Source organism: Heptranchias perlo, chromosome 10 (genome assembly GCF_035084215.1).
Source record: "Heptranchias perlo isolate sHepPer1 chromosome 10, sHepPer1.hap1, whole genome shotgun sequence".
In the NCBI taxonomy this organism is placed as follows: Eukaryota; Metazoa; Chordata; class Chondrichthyes; order Hexanchiformes; family Hexanchidae; genus Heptranchias; species Heptranchias perlo.
This window is the reverse complement of record NC_090334.1, coordinates 62,016,692-62,036,224: the sequence shown is the minus strand read 5'-3', so window position 1 is coordinate 62,036,224 and position 19,533 is coordinate 62,016,692. Positions and strand designations below refer to the sequence as shown.

Below are 19,533 nucleotides of genomic sequence, written 5' to 3'. Positions count from 1 at the left end.
GCCAGTTACTTAATAATAATTAATTTGAACCAAGAAGTATAGATATTTAATAAAAAGCTGCTTTAAGACTTTATTCAATGAGCTTGACAGTAGTTTCACTGTTCACAGGACTGATATTTTCAATATGTGACCATCAAAAATGATGAAACTAAATACAAGTAAAGTTCTTCCATGCACAGCTGATAATTCATACATGCAGTGGACTGCAATATTTGGATGTGTTTAAAGATATGCTTCATCACTCCCCTAATGGCTTAAGTGGCTAAATACACATGATGGGGAACTAAGCCATGTAGACCAAGACAGACCTAATTTCAATCCCTTGTCTGCACTGAGCTGGGTGATCTCAGCCAGGGCAATTGTTGAGGTGCCACAATTGGCCTTAATGTTCACGAGCTAAGGAGAGGGAAAAGATGTCAATGTTCTTTCCCTAATCACTTTACAGTGACTCCTGTGGGGAAATTGAGTGAGGACAGGATCTGGCTAGCTGTGATTTCTCCCCTCCTATCCAATAGCCTGCTAACATCCATGAAGATTACCAATTTAAAAAGGTACAAAAGGACTTCCGTACTCCACCATGAGTCACTATCTACAGAAGAGAATTGGGGAGAAAAATATGTTTAATCTATCAGGCAGAGAAGCCAGCTTTGACAGTCTTTCAGTTTCCCGGTCCTCAGTGGGGGAAATTTGCTGGTCATCTTGGCTTCTAGATTAAGCACAGGATGGTAATGGAAGAGCCAGGCAAGGTATGAGGGGGGAGTGGGGGGAGCTAACCCATCTCACCATACAGCCTGTCAGATACCAAGAATCAGCAGTATAAACCATTTTGAGGATCTGAAAAAAAAGACACCCATAGAACATTTTGCAGTGACAGGTATTTTTCTTTCTTGATCAAAAAGGTCATCAAATCTCACATAGCAGGTGTGGGCTTTCATCTGAGAGATATCATCTGGAACAATAGATACTTTTACTAAAGCTAGAAATAAAGAACTTTAAATAGTTAATGCTTGGTAACTTTCATTATAGAAATGGTGTTGGTCAGCAGTCTTAAAGCATCTATCAATTATTTATAATTCTGATTTGGGCATTATTCTAAAGCTTGAGTTGTTTTCCCTATATCAGGGAATCTTTGTGAAAATAAAAACTGAATAAAAAGCTAAATTCAAATATTATGGTACAATAAATATTCTACTAATCTACATGTACCTTAAATCAAATCTGAGAGGCTGGAGCAGTGCGAAAGACTCCCTCTCCAGTGAGTTGCACCAGAGTCAGGGTATGAATTTTATATTGGTAACTGTTCAACTGGTATTTTCCCAGTTTCGGCCATATTATCACAAAGCAACCCAATACTGCAAAGAGAAAGGAAAATAAAACAAGTTCCTTGGGGTACAAACATCAAAGTGTTTCTTTTCCAACCAGAAAATTTGACATGGCAGGTTTTCTACAGAGTGTTTTTATACTCTCTTCTCAGATTGCAGACCTTCCCAACTTTTTTTTTTAAAAACGGGGAAGGGGAATGTTTTAAATTGATAGCAGTTCTCACCAGAGTACTGCTCTCTTTTCAACATTTTACATGATATAGATTTGTTACAAGAAAACTAGATTACCAACTCACAGAATAGAAGAATGCTTTTGCTCCTTATGTTTATTCCAATAGGATTTCATCCCAATAATATGTTAATATGGCTGCAATACATTTACATGCAAATTGAAAATTAGACTCGTCAGTGCATCTTAAATGATCACAGCCATGGTGGGTGGTAGGGATACCACAATTAGTCTCAGCATCACTGAATTCCAAGGGGAAATTTTGCCAGGGTTCTCATTACTGAATGTTATCCAATGATACCTACTGATAGTACATATGTTTAGACATAGGGTGAGAGTAGGGTGGGATACCTCTCACAGTCAAATAATCTCCCAACACTCACTGTCAAGGATTGCTTGAATGAGCTACCGGAGGGCTCCCAGCACCAGTAAAACCTGATCCCAAAGGAGACAACACCTGCAGGATGAGGAGGGGAGAAAATAGGCAAGAAAAATAAATACTGTAAAACTGTAAGGATGTTCAGTTTGAAGAATAACAGGGGGACGGGTGAATTTACAACAAGGAAATTTAAAAGAAGAATTTGATAAACCATTTAATTATTTTTGCTTAGGTTTCAAAACTAAGTTACAACTTATTTGTAAACACAACTCAAAGTAACAATTTTAGCCTTTATAAACATGACGTTAGCTATTTACTAAACCTGTTCACAACACTATGTTGATGAGTTCTGCATCTATAACTTTACTAAAAACTGAATTTTATAATACTGTATAAAGCGAGTGAATAACCCAATATCTCACACCAAAATACATCCTTTACTATCAAAAAAAATCAAAAATTTAAAACTGTTTCTAGCTCGTATCTGTTGAAAAACTATTCATTCTGCTTTGTCATTTTTTTTTTCCCTATACGAGACTAAGCTAGCTTTTCACAGTCTAATGACTTGAGCTTTGAGATGCTTTTATTTGTCTTGCAAACCCATTTTGTTGTAACTTGGCTTTGCAAACCAACGAAGTGCATTGTAGGTACCAAAAAAATTTCGCAGAGTGCAAACTGGTGAACAGAGAACGTATTCTTATGTTTAACAAAACAGTTGAACAGAAGTAAAATACACAGCAGCCATTTGGCTAACATTTTCAAATTTCTTCCAGTAGAGTTGAAAAAGGAAACCAAATAAGATATGAACAAATGCTACTCTAGAAAAAGTTGTCCAGACTTTTTACATGTCACAAATGATTTCCAGCAGTCACTGGCGATCTAGGAAACTCCTGTAGAGTAGAATCCATTGTTTCTCAAGAGTATTCCAAGTACTATTACACAATTGCATACTGTTCATATAAAAGGTCCCGTATTTTATAATAATCTTCACACAAACATCCTTCCAGTCCGATGCGCCCTGTCTCAGTCTGAAAATAAAATAGAAAGAGCCACAAGAATTTAATGGTAGATCCACCCCCTTCTCAGAAGTGATGTTATCAATAGGTGGTAGTGGGATTTGGAAGTTAAACACAGGTCTATATTTACTGCAATCACTATTTAGAAAGAAAGTTAGGTGAAACAATTCATAATGCTCACCAATTGAAGATTACTTACTAAATCTCCTGAACGAATAAAATATTGGGTATGTAATATAGCTGTTCTGGTTTTGTTGTAAATTAGCAAACCAAATTGAACAAATGTACTTTCTAAAAATTATTCTACAAGTTGGTAATATGTTTTTTTTATTTTATGGTGTTTGCAGACATAAAATTCATACAGAAAAAGCATTTATCATTCATGTCAGTCTGTGACTGAAAGGCAACCCAAAAGCACAAAGCTCAAAATTAAATATTTACACCTGGATTTTGTACTTTGTAAATGATGCCATAAAACAGAACTGCATAGAAATGGGAAAGGGGCACGAGGAACCTTTGTTTTGTTTATCATTTAAAAGCAGCATGCCTTCTAAACAGATGATCTGGTCGTTACCTCATTGCTATTTGTGGGACCTTGCTGTGCGCAAATTGGCTGCCACGTTTCCTACATTACGACAGTGGCTACACTTCAAAAATACTAAATTGGCTGTAAAGCACTTTGGGACATCCTGAGGTCGTGAAAGGCGCAATATAAATGCAAGTTCTTTCTTAAATATTTTTTTACCTGAGACGCAAGAAACTGCAGGAACAGATAGTAACATCACCTTAATAGACAAAAATGCTAATCTTGCTGCACAACTGACTGCGACAATGGGCTTTTACATTCTCCAACAAAGGAAATATATGACCAAAAAAAAGTGCTTAAATGATTTTTTTTGCTTGTAACTCATTTTGTTCAACAATGGTACCACAAAGATAAACCCGGGAGTTGTCTTCCTGACTTTGCTCAGATTTTGATAAGCAAAGGGAAATAATTTTCAACTCAAATATAGGAACGTGTATTATTAATTAAATCTTGCTTCTGTTGTATGTCCAGACGCAGTAACGCACCACCTCTAACTAAAATACTTACTCTTCGAACAGCCACCAAATTGTTGCAGACCAGCACACCTCCAACAAACTCTGCCTGAATACCTTCCCGCAAAAGAACTTGTTTAAAATCGGATAACCGTGGTTCATTAATGAAGACTGCTTGATGGCCAGGAACCTAAAAAATGAAAGCATTAAAAATTCAATTATTAAACACTAAGTGCAGTTTTGCATTTTTATGATTATCCTACTCGATAAATGAGAACTTCATCCACCACCCTAAACATTGACTCCCTTCACCACTGGCGTGCAGCGGCTGCAGTGTGTACCATCCACAGGATGCACTGCAGCAACTCGCCAAGGCTTCTTCGACAGCACATCCCAAACCCGCGACCTCTACCACCTAGAAGGACAAGTGCAGCAGGCACATGGAAACAACACCACCTGCACGTTCCCCTCCAAGTCACACACCATCCCGACTTGGAAATATATCGCTGTTCCTTCATCGTCGCTGGGTCAAAATCCTGGAACTCCCTTCCTAACAGCACTGTGGGAGAACCTTCACCACACGGACTGCAGCGGTTCAAGAAGGCGGCTCACCACCACCTTCTCAAGGGCAATTAGGGATGGGCAATAAATGCTGGCCTCGCCAGCGATGCCCACATCCCATGAACAAATAAAAAAAAAATTAGCACAGCAAACGTGATTGATGGTTTAAAGGGCAACGACAGAAATAATTTGGAAAGCACACATATCTCCAGGACAGATGCCGGGAAACAATAGTTTGTTCAAATTAAATCTGTAGTTGAATGATATGGAGCACACATAGTGTTCCTATAGATAGAAATCCTACTTCTTGACAGTTATATTACTGACCACTGTGGCATTGTGTGTTTTACTGGCATTACCGGAGCAGATTTTGCCAATTTATAATATTTCTTACATATTAAATGCAGCATATTGCTGTGTAACAGTAACCAGCAGACATGGAGCTAGAGCAGCTTGGAATGTTAACAAAGAAACAATGGGAAATCATTCGCTAACTGGTCACATCATGGCGATAGAATGCTTCCCGAGTGAAACACCAGGCAGGCCGGTCAGGAGTTCTGACAAAAGATCATCGACCTGAAATGTTAACCCTATGTTTCTCTCTCTCCGCAGATGCTGTCTGATCGCTGAGTGTTTCCAACATTTTATTTTTATTTCAGAGGATCAGTTACTTTAACTTTGGGACAATGGGGTGAATTCTAAGCAATTCTAGTCACTTCTTTATTTTTTATATTTATTCTCGGGATGTGGGCATAGCAGGCAGGACCGCATTTATTGTCCATCCTTAGCTGCCCTGAGGTAATAGTAATGGACAGTCCTTATTGTGACGCTGCACCCACTATGACATTAAGTAGGGAAATCAAAGATTTTGACCCAGTGACAATGAATGGCAGTGGCATGTGTCCAAGTTAGGATAGTGTGTGACTTGGAAGGGAATTTGCAGGTGATGGTGTTCTCATGGCATTGATGCTTTTTTCCTTCTACGTGGTAGAGGTGACGAGGCTGGGAGTTGCTGTTGAAGTAAGCTTTGCAAATTGCTGCAATACATTCTGTAGATAGTACATACTAGCCACAGTGCTCTGACGGTGGACATGGTTGATAATGAGTTCGGTGATACGGGGCTGATCAAACAGACTGCTTTGTCCTAGATGATGTTGAGCTTGAGTGTTGTTGAGGCTGCACCCATCTAGGTAAGTAGTCAGTATTCCATCACATCTTTGACTTGAGCTCTATAGCCACTGCGTTGATTTGGTTGATCCAGTTAAACTTCTGGTCCCTGGTAAGCTCCAGGATGGTGCGTGGCATCGAAGGCCAGGGAGGTGGTTGGGCCTTTTCTTGTTGAAGACGGTCATTGCATGCCATTTATGTGGCGCGAATATTACCAGGACTTGTCAGATCCTGCTGTAGCTAGCATGGCTGTTCCATTATCAGAGTAGTTGTGGATGGAGTTGAACACAGTAGATTCATCAGAAAACAGCCCCACTTGACGTTGTGGCACAGAGAAGTTCATTGATGATGCAGCTGAATATGGTTATGCCAAAGATGCTGCCGAGGAACTATCACAGCGATGCCCTGAGGCCGCAATGATTAGCTTTTAACAACCACAACGATCTTCCTGTGTGTCAGGTATGACTCCAGCCACTGCAGAGTTTCCCAGTGGCCTCAGTTTTGCTGGGGTTCCTTGGTACCATAGGCAGTCGAGAGTTGCCTCAATGTTGAGTGTAGTTACTCTCAGTTCTCCCCCAGCATTCAGCTTTTCCGTCCATGTCTGGATCAAGGCTGTGACAATGTCAGGAGCCAGAATGTTCCAGCAGAATCAGAACTGAGCATCGGCAAGAAGATACTGGTGACAAGTGTTGCTTGATTATTGTTGCATTATTATTACTTCTTCCATCACTTTGCTGATGTTTGGGAGAAGGCTGATTGGCTGGGTTAAAATAGTCTTTACAGCCTATAAATACAGCCATTAACAGAGGAAAACACACCCAGTTAACTTAGAAATAGCTCGCTTGAAAGTGAGTTTCCACCTAGAACAGTAGTTGAGTTGCACTTTTATCATTTTTAAATGGTGCGAGCAGCAATAGGAAATAGACAAATCTCACTGCGAAAACTGATTTCGGTTCATTCATGTATTTTATGTAGAATAAATCAGTTTGTTGGTTTACAACAGTGCCTCATTTTACTGGAGTACTATTCAGTTCACCTTCCATAAAGGTAGGAAATGTACATGGCTGCACCTGCTAAATCATAGTATCCAGTACACTCGACAATGGCTCTATGTTACAGCCCCAAAGTTAAGCTATCGTTTAACTAAATATTCAACAGTAAATGTGCACATTGGATCATATAGGACATGGGGTCCATTTACATGGGCGAACGGCAACACTGACCTGGGAGAATATCGAATAAAAAAAACTATAAAATTTATAAAACCATTCTAGTAATTCTCCCCTTTTTTTTTGGAAGAAGTATGAATGATTACAACTCTACTAGCCCCAGCTATATTGTTGGTCCCGATGGCAAGACAGGCAGTTATTAATAACCCTGAATTATTTAAAAAATGCATCCTTATATAGTCACTAACCATCTTTGGATATTTACTTTTAAAAATGATTAAGAAATTTAGAAATCATTCTTTGATTCTCAGGGAATATGAAAATAAAACACTGAATCCAACAATTTAGAAACAAAGTATATTTCACAACAGCGGTTGGAACCAACACCAAAGCACTTTCATAGAATCAGGTCCTATCATTTACTGACTCCAACACAAGGAACATGATGTTTTATTTTTGAGAACGGGTCATACTAAGTTGCATACTTTTTATTATTAAAAGGAGTCTTTCCGTATATCAATAAATTAGTTTGTTGGAGTTTTACAGTTAAAGTAAACTGGTACCAAAATATATTAAGTACTTAATTGAAACACAAATTAAATACAAGTAAGGAATAATTGCTGTACACGACATGGTTTGAAGAGAAGGATGATAAAAACCAGACTAATACTTTGACTTCATCAGGAGTTTTTTTTCCATAGTTTCAGGCAAGGGCAAAGGCTGAATAATAATTAGACTTGTAAATTTTAATTAAATTTAGGTTTCAGTCACACCATCAACTATCAAATTTCACAGACTCTGTTTACAAGCTTTAATTTATTGTGCCTAGTGACTCAACTCAATTACACGCTAAAGAGGGGAAAAAACACAGATAAGCCATTAACAAAATGTTCTTGACATCAAAGTCTTTCTAAAAGTAACACATGTCTTGACATTTAATTTTAAATACACAAGTCATTCTCTGTCAAGTCAGGCAACTGAAGTGCATTGCCAAATCATATTTTTTTCCACTTCAGGTATTTTTATCTATATATGAAATCCCCGAATATTTCAATTCCTAGCTTATTGGTATCAATTGGTACTTGTAACGGTCAAGTGTGAAAAACCTAAATTTGGCCTATAATGAAATCTGTGATTTCCAAAGTTTAAAAACCTATAGATGTGTATACTGAGGAGATAAATTTGGCTAATTTAAAATAAGTTATACTTCTTCAGCCCTATTATTCTTTCTGTCATGTACTTGTTCCCAGACTTGTGTTGACTGGTAGGTACTATTACAGTCTGCACAAGAGGAAGCAAGAACATAGCTTGCAATCCAGAATAACAATAATGCAACATTTATCTTAAAATAGAAGCTGGATGAATAAAGGAACGACTGTGTCACTTAAATGTCCGTATACAATGCTTATATAAAAAAACATTAATACTTGTTTTTAACCACAAAGACTCATTAACATTATAAGACTTCAATAATTCCCATTATTTGCAAAGACAAATTAACCTTTGAAATTACAGAGAGGTGCAAGAACTATAGAGCAGTGATAATGGGGGACTTCAACTATCCTAATATAGACTAGGATAGCAATAGGGTAAAGGGCAAAGAGGGGGAGGAATTTCTGAAGTGTGTTCAGGAGAACTTTCTCGATCAGTATGTTTCCAACCCAACGAGGAAGGAGACATTGCTGGATCTGGTTCTGGGGAATGAGGTGGGTCAAGTGGAGCAAGTGTCAATGAGCGAATATTTAAGGAACAGTGATCATAGTATCATAAGGTTTAGATTAGTTATGGAAGAGGACAAGGAGCGATCTAGAGTAAAAATACTTAAATGGAGGAGGGCCAATTTCAGTGGGTTGAGAACGGATCTGGCCAGGGTGAATTGGAATCAAAGACCGGCAGGCAAACTGTAATCGAACAATAGGCAGCCTTTAAAGTGGAGATGGTTCGAGTACGGTTTAGTATATTCCCACAAGGGGAAAAGGTAGGGCAACCAAATCCAAATCTCCCTGGATGATGAAAGAGATAGAGAGTAAAATGAAGCAAAAAAGGGGGCATATGACAGATTTCAAGTTGATAATACAAGTGGGAACCAGGCTGAATATAGAAAGTACAGAGAAGTGAAAAAGGAAATAAAAGGGGCAAAGAGAGTATGAGACTAGACTGGCGGCTAACATAAAAGGGAATCCAAAAGTCTTCTATAGGCATATAAATAGTAAACGGGTAGTAAGAGGAGGGGTGGGGACGATTCGGGACCAGAAAGGTCTACACATGGAGGCAGAGGGCATGGCTAAGGTACTAAATGAGTACTTTGCATTTGTCTTTACCAAGGAAGAAGATGCTGCCAAAGTCACAGTAAAAGAGGAGGTAGTTGAGATACTGAATGGGCTAAAAATTGATAAAGAGGAGGCACTAGAAAGGCTGGCTCCACTTAAAGTAGATAAGTCACCCGGTCCGGATTGGATGCATCCTAGGTTGCTGAGGGAAGGAGGGAAATTGCAGAGGTGCTGGCCATAATCTTCCTTCTTAGATATGGGGATGGTACCAGAGGACTGGAGAAATGCAAATGTTACACCCTTATTCAAAAAAGGGTGTAAGGATAAACCTAGCAATTACAGGCCAGTCAGTTTAATCTCGGTGATGGGGAAGCTTTTAAAAACGATAATTGGGGACAAAATTAATAGTCACTTGGACAAGTGTGAATTAATAAAGGAAAGCCAGCACGGATTTGTTAAAGGCAAATTGTGGTTAACTAACTTGATTGAATATTTTGATGAAGTAACAGAAAGGATTGATGAGGGTAATGTGGTTGATGTTGTGTTTATGGACTTTGAAAAGACATTTGATAAAGAGCGACATAATAGGCTTGTCAACAAAATTGAAGCCCATGAAATAAAAAGGGCAGTGGCAGCATGGATACGAAATTGGCTAAGTGACAGGAAACAGAGAGTAGTGGTAAACGTTTGTTTTTTGGACTGGAGGAAGGTATACAGTGATGTTCCCTAGGGATCGATACTAGGGACACTACTTTTTTTGATATATATTAATGACTTGGACTTGGATGTACTGGGCAATTTCAAAATTTGCAGATGACACAAAACTTGGAATTGTAGTAAACAGTGAGGAGGATAGTGATAGACTTCAAGAGGACATAGACAGGCTGGAGGAATGGGCAGACACATGGCAGATGAAATTTAACACAAAGAAGTGCAAAGTGATACATTTTGACAGGAAGAATGAGGAGAGGCAATATAAATTAAATGGTACAATTTTAAAGGGGGTGCAGGAAAAGAGAGACCTGGGGTATATGTGCACAAATCTTTGAAGGTGGCAGGACAGGTTGAGAAAGCGGTTACAAAAGCATACGGGATCCTGGGCTTTATAAATAGAGGTATAGAGTACAAAAGCAAGGAAGTTCTGTTGAACCTTTATAAAACACTGCTTCGGCCACAACTGGAGCATTGTGTCCAATTCTGGGCATCGCACTTTAGGAAGGATGTGAAGGCCTTAGAGAGGGTGCAGAAAAGATTTACTAGAATGATTCCAGGGATGAGGGACTTCAGTTATGTGGATAGACTGAGGAAGCTGGGGCTGTCCTCCTTAGAGCAGAGAAAGTTGAGAGGGGATTTGATACAATTGTTCAAAATCATGAAGGGTCGAGATAAGGTAAATAAAGAGAAACTGTTTCCATTGGCAGAAGGGTCGAGAACCAGAGGTCACAGATTTAAGGTGATTGGCAAAAGAACCAAAGGCGACATGAGGAAAAACTTTTTTTTACACAGCGAGTGGTTTTGATCTGGAATGCGCTGCCTGAAGGGGTGGTGTAAGCAGATTCAATTGTGGCTTTCAAAAAGGAATTGGATAAATACTTGAAGGGAAAAAATTTGCAGGGCTATGGGGAAAGAGCAGGGGAATGGGACTAACTGGATTGCTCTTGCAAAGAGCCGGCACAGGCTCTGTGGGCCGAATGGCCTCCTTCTGTGCTGTAACCATTCTATGAAAACCTTGGTTATGGCCTGATCTGCAGGGAAATAAATCTTTTTCAATATTATTTCCATACCTCATTCGGTGACAATGGTTCCAGCGTAGGAATTACATCAAGGTCTTCATTGGTCTCTTTTTCATCATCATCGAAGAGACTCTTGATGGTTTTTTGCTGAGCTGCAACTTGGTCAGAGCTATGTGTGGACGAGGGAGCATCAACCTGCATTTCCCCTTCTTCATCTTCTCTTAACTCCCCCTCTTCCAGAATGACCCCAGTATCTACCTTTGACACCCTCATGTCCAAGACACCATCTATCCAGGCTAACTCTGCATCCTTTGCTTTACAGAACTGAAGAGAACTGACTAAAGAATCCTTTAGTCTAACCTGTGAGAATGAAATATGCAACCGTTAGGGAATTCAAAGATAAATAGAGCTGTTTAGCAATAAGCAACTAGGTACAGGAAACTATAATATTTTGATACACAATATAAAATCTACAAACTAAATATGTATTCAACATTTTTTAAAACACGATCGAAATATATTACTGGAATTTAAATTAATCAGAAACATGTAAGTTTTCAAAATTGTTTTACTGAAGTTCTTTTAGAATTTATTTCCAATGTATTTTGGAATGCTTTTCTCATTGATCAGAATTTAAAACAAAGATTTTATAATATAACAAAGTACTGAGCAATAATTCAGTGGTTTCTCTGTTTATTTTATACTTTCGGCTATGGTTATTGTTTCCTTCACTTTAGCACAACTTTAATCTTTGAATAAATCTGATTGCAGTGCCATCTCCCTGAAGGATTTAATTTCCTCAGCCGCTAAGCACCTTATTATTTGTGTTGCTATAACTGCATTAATTTGCTTTGGAAAATATCAAACTTTGGCTTCACAGAAAATCAATCTGTAGAAATATGTAGGGCTTCCGGCAGACTTCCAAAGAATTGGGGCTGCTGCGATAACAGGATGTTAAATTCATAAACCCTGTTCACTCAGGGCAGATGTGTTGCTGTTTGAAACTGCAAATTAGTAGTGACTCCTCATAGAGTCATAGAGTTATACAGCACGGATAGAGGCCCTTCGGCCCATCGTGTCCGCGCCGGCCGTCAAGCCCTGTCTACTCTAATCCCATATTCCAGCATTTGGTCCATAGCCTTGTATGCAATGGCATTTCAAGTGCTCATCCAAATGCTTCTTGAATGTTGTGAGGGTTCCTGCCTCCACAACCCTTTCAGGCAGTGAGTTCCAGACTCCAACCACCCTCTGGGTGAAAAAGTTCTTTCTCAAATCCCCTCTAAACCTCCCGCCTTTTACCTTGAATCTATGCCCCCTTGTTATAGAACCCTCAACGAAGGGAAAAAGCTCCTTAGTATCCATCCTATCTGTGCCCCTCATAATTTTGTATACCTCAATCATGTCCCCCCTCAGCCTCCTCTGCTCCAAGGAAAACAAACCCAATCTTCCCAGTCTCTCTTCATAGCTCCTATCTCTTCTAACTCCTATCTCATTACAGAATCTTATATACAAGTTATCTTTCGAAAAGAATGAAGATACAATCAACCACTCAGGATTACTTACTTTGGATCCAATGTTTTAAGCAGCTGTATGCTGAAAAAGTTGTGGCGCATTATAGTTCTGGCTTTTGGGAAACTACAGCAGAACTCAAGAAATTGTATTGTTACTCCTAATTTTTAAAAAATATTTATGAAAAAACAAACTTGTGTTTATTTAGCCCCTTTGACATTCTCGGAATGTTCCAAGGCACTTCATAGCCAAAGAACTTACTTTTTAAAGTGTAGCCACTGTTGTTATGTAGGCAAGTGTGGCAGCCAATTCACACACAAGGTCCCACAAACAGTAAATAAATGAATGACTAATTAAGCTATTTTTGGTGGTGTTGGTCGAGAGAAAAATATTGGCCAGGACACCTGGAGAACTCCCCGCTCTTCTTTGAGTAACACCATGGGATCTTTCAATCCCACCTAAACAGGCAAACAGGACCTTGGTTTAACATGTCATCTGAAAGACAGCACCTTTAGCAATGCAGCACTCATTCAGTTCTGCCATGTAGTGTCAGCCTAGATTATGCACTGAAGTCCTGGAATAGGGATTGAACCCACAACCTACTGACTCAAAATTGCTACCAACCAAGCTAAATTGACACTTAAAAGTTATTATTCAGCCTACAATATCATTTGAAATTAGGTTAAAGGCAGAAACGTGAGTAACAAGCAATTATTATCCCCAACGAATATCCACGTACTATATTACTCTTCAAGTTGTATTACCTGGTAGATATGAGTCTCACTAGTAGCATCTATTGTTTCTTGAAGCTTTGGTGTGTAAACTTTAATGTCCTTTCCACCAAATCCTTTGCAAGATTCAGCAAGATCTTGGCTGGACTCTGGGGGTCCGTGAACAATAATCAACTGCCGCGGTTTCATCTGATTAATAATTTTTTTAATAGAGTCACCATCTGAGCGACCTTCATAATCAATATATGTCACTCTAGCTCTGTAAGAAAAAGGCAATTTACTTGATGAACATTTCATCTTAGGCTTGAATCAAATTACAAGTGTATACCACTGATGGTATCGAACATTTGCAGTGAGACATAAATTCTGTCCCAGAACACCTCAGATACTTTGGTCAGACTATGTGTTATGTGCTGCTGAGTGCAGGAGAGGGCTTTGTTAAGGGAAGAAAAACACTCTCGGATGTCTTCCAGGCAGAGGTCAGGAACAGAGCAACAGGCTGCCCACCCATTTATGCACTGCCCTCTCTGCATGCACGTTTTACTTTGTAAACATTTTCAATCTTCCTCAAGGCTTCCGGCTGGCCGGATAAGAACAGGCAAAGCTCATCCTTTATATGGCAGGCAACCCTAATTGATGACACACGGACAATTCAGAAATATGTATTCATCAACTTACAAGACAAAGGTTTTCCTTCAAAATATACCATCTACAGGTAAACTATGAATCTCATTCCCCACTTTTGCAGCATGGTCAAGAAATAGCATACAGTTCTCTGATGTATTGTTATACCATCGTAATGCACCCTATTTCAAAATGTTTGAAAAATGTTGAGTGTAGAGGAAGTACTCTGAATGTAAAGCATTTCCAACTCTGAAAGCAAGACTGAAAATAATGGAATAAAAAAACCCTACATGGCAAAAGTATGTACAATTTTAGTTCATTTTGCCTGCACGACAAAGACGGACAATCAGCAGGGAGGTGCACAATTAACAGCCCATCAACGAGCTGCTTTGTACTCAGCCAGCCTTCAAAGATACCAGTCGGCTTTGCTTGCTATAGAGCTGTTGACTCAGTGGCTCCCTGCAGAGTGTGGAGGCCCAAACTGTAATTGCAAATACTACTGCCACCTCACACCTACACTCTCTTTTCCTGAAGATCACTTAAAATTGAAAATTAGTACATATTTTTTTTATAGTACTGTAATGGAAGAAAAATAAGCAGCTTTTCTGTATACCACTTTCAAACATTAGGACATGATCTTACTAACCTGATTTCTATGGTTTCTGATGTTGAGACACACTTTGTAGGAACATCAGACAGATCCTGATCCATGGGCTCCTCACCATTACTCAGCCCAGAATCAAGTTTACTCTTTTCTTCTTCTGCTGCCTGAAGTTCAGGAACCAAGAAATCCTCAGCTCTGAAATAAAACAGCATCAATAAACACCAATGAGGAAGCACAGAAAGAAGCTCAATTTTGGATTTCACATCTGCTTATACATGTACCAAACAGAATGTCAAAATTCCATTTTTTTAAAAGTTTCTACAGGGGACGAGAAGTCAGTTGTCTATAAACAATGAGAAATTTGCCAAATTTCAATAAATCGTTCCCTTTCCTCAGGTACGGTCCCCTCTCTTTCAAAACTGCCGTTATCACCTACTCAAAATCCCATCCTTGACCCCTCTTGTCCTTGAAAATTACAGTCCCAACTCCAATCTCCATTTCCTCTCCAAGTCCTTGAACACGTTGCCTCCCAAACCTGCACCCATCTTCCCCGCAACTCCATTTTCAATGAAGTTCAAGCATTCAACGACATTGGACAAAACCAATATTTGTTCAGATCCCAAGAGGCTACCATTTCTTCAAAATGCTTTTCAAGCAGGAGTTTTCATTCTCCGGTCAATCCAGAGAGGCATTAAACAGCTTTATTGCTCCATGTGTAAAAGATCACCACATAAAAGAGAAATAAAGGGCCAAAGCTCAGTTGTCTTAAAATGTGTTCTCCCCTTTTCCACTTTTTTTAGGTCTCCCTACGCCACACAATGTATTTAGCCAAGTAAGCTTTTTACAAAGCAGCTCTGAAACCAGCCAACAACAACTTGCATTTATATAGCACCTTTAATGTAGAAAAAAATCCCATGGCACTTCACAGAAGCATAATTAGATAAAAATGGACACAGAGACAAAGGAGCTATTAGGAAGGCTAACTAAAATCTTGGTCAAAGAGGTTGGAGGAGGCTGGTGTGGTTGGCCGTGTCAAAGGCTGCACACAGGTCGAGAAGGAGGAGAGATAGTTCACCATGACCAGAGGATGTATAATTTGTGACTTTTATTAAGGTCATTTCAGTGCTATGGCAGGAGCGTAAACCTGATTGGAGAGTTTCAAACATGGAGTTGCGGGGAAGATGGGTGCAGGTTCGGGAGGCAATGTGTTCAAGGACTTTGGAGAGGAAACGGAGATTGGAGATGGGACTGTAATTTGCAAGGACAAAAGGGGTCAAGGATGGGATTTTGAGTAGGGGTGATAATGGCAGTTTTGAAAGAGAGGGAACTGTACCCGAGGAAAGGGAATGATTTACATTGTCAGCTAGCACTGGGGCCAGAAAGGGAAGTTCAATGGTCAGCAATTTAGTCAGAATGGGTCAAGAGAGCAAGAGTGGGTCTCATGGACAAGATGAATTCGAAGAGAGCATGATCAGAAAAGAAACTAGAGAAAGGCACATATTCATGCTGAGGGCAGGGGGGAAACTTGGGGAAGCATAGCTTGGTAGGTAAGGGGAAAGGGGGATGCGGCAGAGGCAGCTGAACGGTTGGTCTCAATCGCAATGATTAAATGAACTTTACAATACAAATACTATAATGATATAGATGATAAAGGAGCCAAGTCACCTTACAGAAATTTATAAAACTATAGCAGAAACAGCACGTTTCTCATGTAAGAAAACTTGACATTAGTTGTTTCACCCAATGAAAAAAACCCACACCACCTATCTGCCAAATACAGAGTACAACTTGCTAGTAAGGTTCAGTGCCTCACGTATCTAGAACTACTGGCTTTTCAACAAATTTAGTAGATGAGAGAATTACGTTAGTCTGTCCAACCCATTCATTTAATTTTAAAATGCTTATCAATTTAAAAAATATAAAACATTCCATCGCCCAACAGCTGGCCTCTAAATTATAGCACTCCACCCCAACCGCACCCCCCCCCCCCACCTCCTTATGCCATTTCTTTGGCTAGACTGAAAGTCGCACTTGACCTTAGCTACTAGTAGCCCTATAAAGACCATTGCTTTGAGAGGAGCAATACGAGGGGAGGGAGATAATGGCAAAGCAGGGAGATGAGACCGAGTGCTGAAGCATCATGTTTCTGCACCCAGCTTCTGTGATAGTATAAAGGTAAACACTCAAGGATAAGGTGGAAGCCAGCCAAATTCTGCTTGTTTAAAAAAAAATACACAAACCATAACTCTACTGATGAAATTTTGCATTCTTCAGCATATAATAGAACAGTTTGCTTTCCATGAAGTATATTTATAGAGCTTTTCTTGAAAAAACTGTAGACCCATAACGTTGCTGAAACAGAACGTTAAGGGCATTCAGGACAGCCATGAGTGCTGAAGGGATTTCAAGCTGTGTGCACTTGCTACACTGTCAATTTTCTGTTGCTGAGTGCAAGAAAGAAAAGTTCAAATTTTGCAACATAAAGCTGAATATCTTGAATATATTTAGGGAGAAGAGTTTCATTTTGCTTGTTAAGAGTTTCCTGCTGTAATTGAACATGTTTCAAGAAATATATAGAACAGCTGAAAAGCACATAGGATCAGTAATGTAATATGGGAGGGAGAAAGGAAAAGGTATAAAATCAGGATACATTTTTGAGGTTGCAGTTATAATTCCTAATTTTTTGGTTTTGACGACTGATATCTCAGGGAGACGACTGTAAGAATAAACTGCCCAAACGTTAACATGAAGACATAATCAAAGTAGCTCATTCTGGACATCAATGGTGAAATGACCTGTAGACACCGAACAGATAAAAATAAATAGCACCATGTCCCAGCATAGATGATCTGTCCACGAAGAGCTAATGGATCATGTACACAGCATTTAAAGTAATGCTGGAAGAATAATTATACACAAGGTATCTCCGATCATTTGAACATTCATGACAAGGTCTTATTTTTTGAAAGTTGTCCTCAAACAAAGCAGCTAATCCAAGGTTGAAGCTGTCTGTCTGTATGTATGGCATTTGTAAAGCCTAATGTTTTATCACATTCATGTTTGACATGTTGTTGCTAGTGCACTAGCCCAGGAAACCATTATTCAGGCCAGATTTACTTGAAAGGAGTATGTCATCCAAAACACAAAACATGACACAGATGAATGGATGATGCCAGCTAAGCTCCCCACTCATGTCTGAAATTAAAAGGAAGCAAAGCAAGTTAATACAGCTGCGATCTTTACACAGATTTCTGGCAACACTGCACTGAAGATTTGCCCTCAAGATCACGAGGGAGATCCAGCACTGTATGCTCATTGACTTTATGCTTCCTAACTACTTACGTGTCCAGATTTGGAGTTACCAGGGAACAAAAAAGTTTTCAGTCACAGTGTAAAAAATTATACAACGTTGGAAGGTAGTACTAAAATTACTATTCAAATTTCCACAAAGTACCAATTTGAGGCCAGCGACTGTGAGGAGGACGCAAAGAATCTGCAAAGGGATATAGACAGGTTAAGTGAGTGGACGAGAAGGTGGCAGATGGAGTATAATGTGGGGAAATGTGAAATTATTCACATTCGTAGGAAGAGCAGAAAAGCAGAATATTTTTTAAAAGGTGAGAGACTAAGAAATGTTGGTAGTCAAGAGAGATTTGGGTGTCCTTGTACACGAATTGCAGAAAGTTAATATGCAGGTACAGTAAGCAATTAGGAAGACAAATGGTATGTTAACCTTTATTGCAGGGGGGTTGGAGTATAAAAGTAAGGAGGTCTTGCTGTAATTATATGGGACTCTGGTGAGACCACACCTGGAGTAGTGTGTAGAGTTTTGGACTCCTTACTTAAGGAAGGATATACTAGCCTTAGTGGCAGTGCAACAAAGGTTCACTAGATTGCTTCATGGGTTGAGAGGGTTGTCCTATGAGGAGAATGGGCCTATATTCTATGGAGTTTAGAAGAATGCGAGGTGATCGCAATGAAACATATAACATTCTTAGAGGGCTTGACAGAGCCTGAGAGGCTGTTTCCCCTGGCTGGAGAATCTTGAACTAGGGGTCATAGTCTCAAGATAAGGGGTCAGCCATTTAGGACTGAGGTGAGGATAAATTTCTTCACTCAGAGGGTTGTGAATCTTTGGAATTCTCTACCCCAGAGGGCTGTGAATGCTCAATTGTTGAGTATATTCAAGGCTGAGTTAGATAGATTTTTGGATACTAAGGAAGTCAAGGGATATGGGAATAGGCAGGAAAGTGGAGTTAAGGTAGAAGATCAGCCATAATCTTACTGAATGGCAGAGCAGGCTCGAGGGGTCGTATGGCCTACTCCTGCTCCTATTTCTTATGTTCTTAGTGAATAATAGGAATATATGAAGGTGCAGGTCCATCTCTATTTAAATGCTTAATTTTGGCAGTCAGCAAAATCTCTGCAGCCGGATACTGCTTCCATATTTCTGTAGTTCAGGAATAATCTGCACTCACAGAACTTCCACAAATAGAATCTTTATGAAAAGATGCTGAAAGCACTAAATTTGTGAATGAAGAGCTATTTTGTGAAACAAACTGGGATGTAGTGCCATCTTGTGGTTAAAAGTGACATAACGCTTCATAGCACTAAAACTAAAACTAGAACCTGGCAAGGAAATCCTACAGGCCAATACTAGCAGTTATATATATATAAAAAAGGTTTGCAGCACAAGTATGTTATTTTATTGGTGCAAGTATTGTATGACTATACGGTAGATACTAGAGCCTTTTCTACAGCAATTTCATCATCTAAAAGTCATTGTTTTTAATGTAAAAGTGTTTGGCAAACCTTGGAAATTTTTAGCACAGGAGGAAGCCATTCAGTCCATCATGTCCGTGACAGTTCTTTGCTGGAGCATCTAAAACTAATCCCACTGACCTGCTCTCTCTCCCTGAATCTTCATCTGCTTCAAACATCTATCCAATTTCCCCTTAAAAGATGGAACTTCTTCTGTGCTCAACAAACTGTTTCCTGTGTTCCCAAACAAAACCACTTAACTTGCATAAACTTATGTCACTTGTCTCAAGCACTATGTTTCTTCTTGTGACCTCCAGTCCACTGTGGAGATTTTGAGAGTGCAGATTATTCTTGAACTACAGAACTGCCTCCTGTACCTTCCTCTGCTCCATCACAGGTGACAGAGCCTTCAGCCGTCTC

General features: G+C 39.4%; 1 protein-coding gene and 1 long non-coding RNA gene across 2 annotated transcripts in view; one reads left to right on the top strand and one right to left on the bottom strand.

The window, feature by feature from the left end:
• LOC137326638 (uncharacterized) overlaps window positions 1-13,833 on the top strand; it is a 41,887-nt gene extending 28,054 nt beyond the window's left edge. Inside the window, exon 3 of the long non-coding RNA XR_010964252.1 lies at window positions 13,697-13,833. This is a non-coding gene — a long non-coding RNA (uncharacterized lncRNA). The remainder of the gene's footprint in view (window positions 1-13,696) is intronic.
• Window positions 42-19,533, bottom strand: part of cpsf2 (cleavage and polyadenylation specific factor 2) — a 41,077-nt gene continuing 21,585 nt past the window's right edge. Inside the window, exons 11-15 of the mRNA XM_067991928.1 lie at window positions 14,395-14,547; window positions 13,158-13,383; window positions 10,936-11,244; window positions 4,040-4,174; window positions 42-2,958 (exon numbers count right to left, since the gene is read on the bottom strand). Coding sequence (XP_067848029.1) covers window positions 2,866-2,958; window positions 4,040-4,174; window positions 10,936-11,244; window positions 13,158-13,383; window positions 14,395-14,547 — 916 coding nt within the window. The 3' untranslated portion in view covers window positions 42-2,865. The remainder of the gene's footprint in view (window positions 2,959-4,039; window positions 4,175-10,935; window positions 11,245-13,157; window positions 13,384-14,394; window positions 14,548-19,533) is intronic.